We start from the raw sequence: 10,476 nt of genomic DNA on the forward strand, positions 1-10,476 counted from the left end.
AAGAAAAATGTTTGTCATGACAGCAGCCTGTTTACAAGATTTGATTTGTACTCCCGGCCGGTTGCCAGGAACTGGAAGGAGCGGTGCTGTTCGGGGCAGTGGAGGGCGGGGACGTGCTGGAGGAGAGGGCACGCTCGGCCAGGGAGACGGCCAAGCGCCCTGTGGCGGGCTTCTGCCTGGACGGCCTCCAGTCGGGGCGCCTAGACGGCACCCTGAGGAGCCAGCTCATTGGCGCGATGACCAAAGAACTGCCCGAGGACAAACCCAGGTGAGCCCTGTTGAGTTTGTTGCATGACGAATGGCTATATTGATTGTAAAGGCTGGTAGTGAGTGTTTGGTTTCCGCAGCCTTTTTTTTATTTTTATTTTATTTTTTTATTTTTATTTTTTTTGATTGACAGCATGACACAATTAGTCTAACATCAGGCCAATTGTTTGATATTACTTTAAATATGTGTATTTTGAGAGAAAAGAGCTGTTTTGCCACTTTCCATGAGTGCACAGATTCAGCGTTGAAAATGCAAGATGACAGTCTATGGAAGTCTCCAATCAATTACTCACCCTCCAGTCATGCAATCAGCCTGATGTTTACAGGCCCACGTACACTACGTCAATGTGTCAACATAATGGACCCGAACTAAAGAGGTCTCCACGTAGGCCCCATCTGTTCCTTCTCAGTTCCGGGAGACTTCTCAGGAATACAAAATCAGCTGTTTTTTTTTTTAAATTGTTTTTCTTTTTTTTTCTTTTTTAAATATATATATACACGAGGTAAGCAAGAGGCCCCTCGTGAGCTTCAGTGAGTTACCTGCGGACAGCTCGAGTGCGGCGCCTTCCTCGAATGCTAAATTGGCCTCGACCTTGACGCCTCCATCCGGTTATCTGCCCAGCCAGAGAGGGAAAGAGAGGACAGAACACACTTGTGCTGACAAAGGGGAGAGAAGTGCTTCTAGTGTGCTTATATGCAGCAAATGCAACCAATGTTATTTTTTTAGCAGGTAGAGAAAAAAAAAAAAAGAATAAAAATTGGAAATTTGCAAGAATTAAAAAAAATAAATAAATGAAAATAAACCTTATGGAAAAAGTTGAGATTGATGGAGAATAATGCCATATTATTCTGCAAAAAAATGTTAATTTAACCAGAATTAAGTTGTTATAATTAATACAAAAAAAGTTTAAAAAAAAATAATACAAATCTTACCAGGATGAAATAAAAATAAACATTGTATAAAACAAAATCTGTATCACCCTTTTATCCAGCTCTTTCATTCTACTTCCTGTTCATAACGGTCCTTGGCTGAACTCTCAGACTTCTGCAGGGTGTGGGTCGACCCGACGAGGTGCTGGCGTGCGTGGAGGCCGGCGTGGACCTTTTCGAGGGCTTCTTCCCCTTCCTGGCCACCGAGCGAGGCGGCGCCCTCTCCTTCCGCTTTGACACTGAGATGAACCCGAAGAGCGACGATGTGACCCTCCCCTCAGGTGGGCTGACTTTTTCTACAGTATTGCATGATATACTATGGAATCATATACACGACCGACTGGGATTTGTTATATTACTAGGTTGTAGTAGGTTGTAGTGTGTGATTTCAAATAGGGATGCACGATATTTATCGGACCGATACAATATCGTCCGATATGGGAAAATCGGATGTCATTTTTGATCGGCCCTATCTGTATTTTAGCCGATACAAAGGTCCGATATATTTATTAAGGTCTGTACACTGTTTGCAACGTGAGGACCCAACAATACACCAAGTTGCGCTGCTTACGTCTTGTATAGACCATGTCGCGCTGATTACATCATCTATTACGCCTCTCGCTCTTGTAGACCGGCATCTCAAAAAAAATAAAAACGGCTTAACCGAAGCTTGGTCCGCCCCACACTACTGTCTAGACTAGCACGTAGCAATCAACATGTCCTCCTCACCAGTGTGGTGGTTTTTCTCCATGGCAGAAGATCAAAACATTTTCAGCAAGGATTCGAAGAGGGGGAAAGAAGGTTTTTTCTCACCTGAAAATCCATCATCATGGCAGATCCGTTTTGAACGAAACGAACTTGAAGGAGGCACAGAGGCAGCAGCTAATGTTGTTAGGCTAACGGCGCTAAGCTAACAAGCCAGCAGCAACAAATCTAAAGGCGGAATGACAATTACCATGCAGACTACTTTTGGTAAGCACAGAGGAGAGAAAGCGGAGCAGAGCCGTTTTGAACGAACTTGAATGAGGGACAGCTGTAGCAGCTAATGTTGCTAGGCTAACGGCGCTAAGTTAAAGAAGCCAGCAAGGCAGCAACAACAAACCTAAAGCCATAAACGGCAAAGTTATGGCTTTCTTTTTGTAGCTTACCCGTTTTTTTTTTTTTCACAAGTTAATAGCACATTTGGAGCCACGTTGCATCTTCCGAAGTGGCCACAGCTTGATTGACAAAAATGCACTACACGTAAGTCTCACCGCAGTTCGGGGTGGGGGGTTTCAAGGATGCGTATCATATGTTGTTTTATGTTTAACTTTTAAAGCCAAGCAGTGAACTAACTATTTAATACCATTTACTGTCGGCTGTAACCAAGCCACAACACAACATGCAAATCTAAGTAGCTTGCTTATTTATTTATTTATTTAGTTAGTTTCCAATTTTGTCTTATTTACTTGATTTCATTTCTTTAAACTAAGGTTGACAAATGCCAATGCATATAATTTTACCAAACGTTCACCTACCTCATCCTCATGCACTATTGCACTTAGGGTTGAATAAATGCATTCTTATTGCATAATGCATACATACATGAATGTTTTGTTTTCCAGATAAACCAGTTGTAGTTCTGTATTAATTTAAAAACTAACTTTTTATTTTGTGTAATTATCTGTTAGCCATTTCATATAGAAAATACACATTTGAAAGAGACACATTTGTTTGCTGTCATAATCAGAGCTACTAAAACATCAGTTTTTCCATTCCTGGATGAACAAATTGCAGATTATATGAAGGCTATATTAAATACAAAAAAACAAAAAACAAATAGCGGTTATCGGTATTGACCATACAAAGCAGGAAATTATTGGTATCGGTTGAAATTTTTCATATTTTGCATCACTAATTTCAAATGGTTTTTCCTTAGAACTGCCTTAATTAGCTTAATGCTAACACATAATAGACAATCCCATAGTCATTTAAGGAGTTGTTATAACCCTGATATTTAAACATAAGAACTGAAGTAATGACTGTGGACAATCACAATACGCACAGGCATATTTTCTTTATCCTCTGAAAAAAACGATTAATAAGCATTTTCATGATCTATTTATTTTAGTTTTGTAAACAAGAATCAACTGTCAACTTCTGTCTATTACACTCCAGTTATAACCGGATAAAACCAGACAGATTCACATGCAAGCACGTCCGCAATGCTGCCGAGTCCACGTTTTAGTGGCAAAATTACTCTTTTGTTTCCCTCAAGCGGTGTGACCTGCTTAAGTAAAATATCACCCCCGCCCCTCCCACTCTCGCCGCACACAAACACGCGCATACTCTGGATCTAAAATGGAGGACAAAAGGTTAAAAGCAAATTGGTGACATTTGTAATATTGCAGTTGCATCAAGCCTTCCTTGATTCATTTTTTCCCACCAGAAAGTGCGTTAAAGCAAGTAAACCGCATAGGAGGTCGCTCCGTGCCCTATGACTCATTGACAGTTGGCTCACTCACATTTGAATACCAATGACTTAACTGCAGATGGGTAAGGTATTGATTCATGTGTAGGCCGTTACTTTAGGAACAACACTAAAGAATATTAGCAGCAGATTGAGCTTCTAACTCATTTATGTTTGTCTTTTAAATTTGCACCATCGCAAACAGGTGTACTATCTAGTGTTCAATAGTGGAATTACAAGCAATATAGAGTGTTAGATTAAAATAGAGTTATGAGAAAAATCTATGCTATAGTGGGACTATAAACTTGGAACTTCCTGAGGTCTGTTTGAGGGAGAAATTTGTTTTTTCAAGTGTCAGATGCACTCAATTAATTGTGGTGCGTTGTCCATTCCTGGAATGGCCACTAATTCAACCTCGAAAGTAATCCCCTATTTGAAAAATAATGAGGCTTGTATGTAAAGGAGATTTGAGGTGATTCATAACTGATATTATTAGAATTCAGTGAGTACAGTACAGTAACAGTGCATATAATAAATTTTTTGATGACGACATTGAAGTAAGATCAATGCAAAGTTCTACAGCTAAGATCCACCGTCACCCTTTCATTTACAAATAATTGGCGGCAAAGAAAATTCAGCGGTGGGAGTAAATCGATGATAGGTAGTGATCGTTGTCCTCTGAAGTAAGAAGCTTAACAAGTGTTATGATGAGAGCCCGGGCCTTTTCATTAAAAAGTTGCGTTAAACTCGCGTCGTGTCAAGACAGCACCAATCGATTCAGCGCTGGCAAGCGTAATGGAGGTGAGAGCAGGCTGGGCGGTGTTAAACAGGAATTCCCAGTCCCCCTTCGACCAATTACAAACACCTGGTGGAGGCCTCGGGGTGCGGGTTCTGTTTGACACAGCGGAGCGTATGCTAATGGATCCCTGCTTTCTCTCCGTCTTTATAGCTTATCTTTTCGTCATCGAGGCTCGCTCTCTCACAGTCGATGTCGAGTTGGTGCTCTTTGACATGGGCATTGTCATCAGGGATGTGCTTCTAGTCCGATATTAAGTAAATACAGGGCCAGTACAGTAATCTAATCACTTGTTTGTTTTTTGTGCTCTTGAGCTGCTACATGATTGTGCCAATTTCTTGTCTAAATAGGAAATTAGTACAGCAATTGATGCCAACCAAGATATAATGAACTTGAAATTTTAGGGCGCACATCGAATGTTAGTGGCACGAGTCACAAATTGACTTGCAAAATAAACATTCACATTTCTACTGATTTTCACTATATTTCCGATAAATGGGGGGAAGTGTAGAGAAGTTTATCAGCAAGAAAAAAAAAATTCAAGTATTGAACAAAAAATATTTTTTTCTTCAAGAAGAAAAAAAAAAATCTAAAAATTTATTGGTCAGATCGTGAGAGTAGATAAAAAATGTAGTTGTCTCAAATTTACCATTTAGGGGCAGCCTGGACCACTGTCTTGAAATTTTTTTCAGTGTTTAAAAATAATTATTGTATAAATAAAAAAACAACAACATAAAAAACATAGGTAGGGGAAAAGCAATAAATAATGTGTAAATAACTATACCCACCCCTACATCCTTGAATTCCAAGAAATATTGGCCTATGTTAATTATTAAAACGACAGAAGTGGACCCAGGAAACTAAAACAAGCAACTTCTAACCCACTGCAATAGTCGGTTCAATACGGCCACCGCTAATTGTTGTCATTTGATCACACTGTGCGTCACAAATGACTGCGTTCTCTCTTGTCATTTCGTCATGCTTGACTCCTTGGACTTTTCTCACATTGCACCAAAGATAAATGAAAGTTCAAGATATAATAGCGGTTCAGTATTGATGGGGGGAAATTATGAAAAGAAGCATGAGTCAGCGTTATCTGCGCCTACTTAAAATCGGTTTGGAATACATGGTTATATCAATAGGTGCTTGACGTTATAAACCTCCAGTTTTAAATTGCACTGAGCAGACCAAACTGAGAAAAAGGTACATAAAGCTTCCTTGGGATGGATTTATAATGCAAGTCCAAGTGCCCCGTTTTGATTTAATGCTTACAGTAAAGTGTATGGTGGAGAACTAAGGTGTGCATAAATATGTTGGTGTGATTCTCAAATAAGCAGAGTGACAAGTCAACAAATAACGCATAAATGACTCAAATATTAAACATTAGCATTGAAGCATATCCCAATCATGCAAAAATAAAATTCGAATTGTCACTTAAAGCGAGTGTACAATAAATTTGAGCCAGTCATCCAGTTATCTGCTACACTTTGTCATGAATGCATCAGCTCCATTTCAAACAAACAGGCTGTGTTGGTGGATGTGTTCTTTCAACACGTTGCCTGGCGCATCTGCCGGTGGGAGATAAAACAAATCGAGCAGCCATCGGGTGGGCCCGTGAAATCCATATCGACACCATCGAGCAACAACATCATCTGAGCTATTTTCAGCTACGCAAGCAAAGCGCGTGCTACAAGATTGTCCGTTGAAAGGAGCTTAAGGGAAACAGGAGTCTTTCAAAATCGCATCTTGATATCATTATTTATTTGAAAATAACATATTTCCAGTTGGGAATGAATTTTACTTAACACCTGAACAGTTGCAAACACTTTTATGATGGGACTTTCAATTCATGCCATATTATTTCCTATGGGCCAAATGCTTTTGAAATTAGAACTGCGCCGCATCTGTGATACCAGATTTTCATCAAAGTGGACGAGGGTCCGCTCCAATGACTCGCTCTTGCGGGAGGTGTTGTCCTGCCAGGTCTCACCGTCGGCCATCACCAACTTCAGCAGGGCCATGAACTTGTAAATTAAATAAATACATCTTTAAAAATTATCATCTTACTGCAGATTTCTTTTATTTTGCTTCTAAATACAGTATGAAGATTTCCATCGGCAGGGGCGGATATGTAGTAGTGTTGCACATGGCTGCAGACCACCTCAAAATAGTTTCCAAAACTATATCATTCTTTATTCACTCCATTAACTGTGTCAAATTCATTTAACATGTATACCATAATATTTACATGCTCTTTGAGTATCAGTAGCCTAAACCTGTCTGGCATGCGTGTTGACGTTTCTCACCCTCATAATCGACATGGTAAGCTCAGATTCACCTTCTTATTATAAATGTATAAACACCACACCCCTATAAATAGGACTGGCTTAAAAAAAAAAAATCAAATAATTGGATCAAATCGACTTTGCTTTTCATCACCCAATATCAATTAAAAAAACAAAAAACAACATAAATTAATCATTTTAATCCATCTTTTTTTTCTCCCCATAAATTCATGTGAAACTATAGAATTTTACTTAGAAGGCCTAAATGTTTGGTTATTTTTATTTTATTTTTTTGTATCTTGCTGTTTTTGTGAAATTTGCTGCTCACAGGAAGTGAGCAGCATTTTCTTACACTTATTGCACTTTAAGACAATTCTGAATATTTTTAATTCATATTTAATTATTTCATCCAACCATCCATCCATCTTCTGAGCCGCTTATCCTCACTAAAATAAAAAAATATTCAAAAATTATATCAATATATACATAATAATATATAAATATACAACATTAAATATACTGTATAACATAAAAATTGGAACTGCGTGAAATCCTTAACTGAATTCAAAATCAAAGTGAATCTAATCGATTTTGTAAACCTGAGTCTATACCCAGCCCTATTAAACATATGAATGCACAAGTGAGGAGGACTAGGTGTTTTGTTTTTGTTTTTTAAAGCTTTTACAGTGGCTGAAACAAATGTTTCAATAAATATTTCATATTTATTTGTGCAGATTAACTCTTTTATTAGATGCCATCTCTTCTTTGCAGTTGAGTCAATAAATGCCCTAGGCTACTGTATGAGTTAAGATATTTTCCATAGTACTCCCTTCTCAAGCAGTAAGTGCAAAATAAAATCATACCCTCCATTAAATGGAGCGAACTCACCCAGCTGCTCGTGAACTTACTTACCAGTGAGTAATTCCGTTATATTTCCAGAGGGGGGCCGAACCATGTCGCGTAATAGGGGTCAAATGATGTTAGGTTTTGACATTTTCTTTACACCGCCAGGGCTGCCGGAGAGGGGTCGGGGTCCTGGAGATGTGCTTGGAAATGAGATGATGATGAGGATTAATGAGGCGTGTGTGTGTTTGGGTAGAGAGCACAGCAGAACAGAATGGAGATCAGCATCCCGATGACCCGACGCGGATGACGCCCTTCGAGATGGATCTCAAAGACAAGAGGTAGAGGTAGTAGTATATAACTAGGGCTGGGTTTAAAAGAATCGAATAATCGATATCGAAGCGTCCTCACCCCCCACACCCCCATCAAGCCCAATATCAATTCATAAAACCATGAATTCATTATTTCGATACCTATTTTTTCCCCATAAATTTGATTTTTCCTTTTTACATTATTTTTTTTGGATCTTGCTGTTTTCTTGAAATTTACTGTTCACATAAATTCAAAAGTATTTTCTTAAATTTTATGAAATACCTGACTTACTACACTTCACTTTGCCAATTCAGAATATTTTAAATTTATATTTACAATTATTAAATTAGAATGATGAAAATATTTCCATCTCATCCTTGCTGAAGTCAATGTTTGTGTAACACGTTACTCTCATTAATAAACTAAATCATTTGACCAATTACTGTCTCCGCAAAATGTACTTTAGAACGTAATATTTGTGGCGTTCTTATGTCCTTGACATTTAAGAAGAATTGACGTCCCATAATTAATTGAAATCAGATTGAACTGAAGTGAATCGAATCAAATCGGGAACAATCAAAAGTGAATCGAACTGAACTCTTGTGAATCAAAATTGAATCGATTGAAGAAAGTAGAATCGATACCCAGCCCTACTTTTTAATACAATCAAGTGTACTCCACAAACCGGATGCCCGACGGAGTACCATGGCTGACCTGTGAGGGGCAACATAGTGCCACAGATTATCCAGCCTGCCAGAAAATGACATAGAAGAACAGTAACATTTATGATTGTCTGACCCGAAAAGATGAGGAAAGGGGGGGGAATCAGACAAGACATCTTTTAGAGTAGACCAATCTGTCTCCAGGTACCGTGACGACTTCCGACCCCTGGTGGAGGGGTGTGGCTGCTACTGCTGCCAGAACCACAAGAGGGCGTACGTGCACCACCTGCTGGCCACCAATGAGCTGCTGTCGAGGGTGCTGCTCATGCTCCACAACACGGCCCACTATCTCGCCTTCTTCGCGGCCCTCCGAGGAGCCCTGGCCGTAGATAAAGTGGACCTCCTCAAAAGGCGGGTCCTCGCTCAGACGGAAACGAATGCTTAAGATGGGACGCGATCAGATAGAGGAGATGGATTGAGCCTGGAGGAGAGGTTTGTGCGGAAAATCAGCCCGCCTTTTTTGTCACGGATCAGCAGATTGGCTCTGCCGCACGCAGGCAATCAAAAAGTTTTCTTCGCCCTCGCTGGGGTCCCTGGCAAATACAGCAACTTTGTCCACATCCTCTCCAACGGAAACTCATTGACCTCTTTTGTATTGATCCCATTTGGATGAATGGTGGCGCTTGCTATCGACTGCCCTCGCCTTTTTTTTTTTTTTTTTTTCCACTGTACGGTATACATTTAAGAGAAATCTTGAAACGAAAGTTTGCACAGTGGTGCCTCGACTTAAAAGTTTAATTCGTTCCGTGACCACTCTCATCATCCGTCCCCATTGAAATGAATGGAAACTCCATTCATTTCATCCAGCCCCCAAAAACCCAACAAAATTATTTATGTATTTTATTATTATTATTATTATTATTATTACTAGGATGTTTTTTAAACAAAAATATAGCAATGTCAGTTATAACTTAATTAAAAAGAACACAATAAAAATAAACTTTTATGCATCATGATTTAAGGGATACTTTACTTATTTAGACATTTTTGGCAGTCAAACATTAATATTTTGCCTATAATAAATTTGATATTTTCATTATTTTTCATGTACAATTAGTACCTTGAAAAACACATTTTGCAACTTGCTGTCGACTAAAAATGACATCACAAGGGCTCAGGTAACCAATCACAGCTCAGCTTGTGAATGTCACATGACCAAACCTAGAAAACAGGTGCTATTTGTTAGCCTGCCTTTGGTGTTTTGCATTGTCTGTTAGCATTAAGTCAAAATATGAATTAATATTTAAATTAAAAAAATCAAGATGCATATTTTTTTTACAAATAGAAACTAGTAATTAAGAAAAACGGTTGGTTGCATTTTTTAATATTTATTAGGAAGATGTTGCACCTTGCGAGACTTAATTAAAAAAAATAAATAAAAAATTTAGAATTACTAATTAAGTTACTGGTTAGTGTTTTTGCAAAAAAAAAAAAAAACTAACTCAAAATGCTGTCTTTTTAAAAAAAATATATATTTTTATTTTTAACGTAGTATTACAAGAAAAATATTTCCTCGAATAGTGGCCAGACATGACAAACACTGATGCTAAATAGAATGTCTTCTTCATACCTGAGTCAATACCGTGCAGTGGAAAAGCATCTCAGCACATGACCAATTTCCTCCTGTGCATTCACGTGGAACTGTGTTTTTGTCTCTGTTAGGCTTAACTCCATAACCAATTTGTGTGAAACTTGATTAAGAATTCTGGGCGAGGGGCCAAGGGGAAAATCCCAGGAACTTTGGATGCAGATCCAGGATTTTTCCAAGCACTTTTCTGCCTGACAGATTTTTCATTGACCAAAGCTTGAATCATCATGATAAAATTCAAAGTCATATAAAGGAGGTGAGTGTCTTTTAAAGTGTACAATTCA

At 38.6% G+C, this 10,476-nt stretch overlaps 1 protein-coding gene across 2 annotated transcripts in view; it reads left to right on the forward strand.

Annotated features, from left to right (window-relative positions):
• The window catches only part of qtrt2 (queuine tRNA-ribosyltransferase accessory subunit 2), a 25,028-nt gene extending 15,781 nt beyond the window's left edge, over nt 1–9,247 (forward strand). For both annotated transcript variants that reach the window (XM_077508288.1, XM_077508287.1), the window contains 4 exons: nt 69–268; nt 1,309–1,478; nt 7,827–7,911; nt 8,749–9,247. In XM_077508288.1, the coding sequence (XP_077364414.1) occupies nt 69–268; nt 1,309–1,478; nt 7,827–7,911; nt 8,749–8,989 (696 nt within the window). In that variant the 3' untranslated portion in view covers nt 8,990–9,247. The remainder of the gene's footprint in view (nt 1–68; nt 269–1,308; nt 1,479–7,826; nt 7,912–8,748) is intronic.
• The last annotated feature ends 1,229 nt before the right edge of the window (nt 9,248–10,476 follow it).

The sequence above is a fragment of the Festucalex cinctus genome, chromosome 20 (genome assembly GCF_051991245.1).
Source record: "Festucalex cinctus isolate MCC-2025b chromosome 20, RoL_Fcin_1.0, whole genome shotgun sequence".
Classification (NCBI taxonomy): Eukaryota; Metazoa; Chordata; class Actinopteri; order Syngnathiformes; family Syngnathidae; genus Festucalex; species Festucalex cinctus.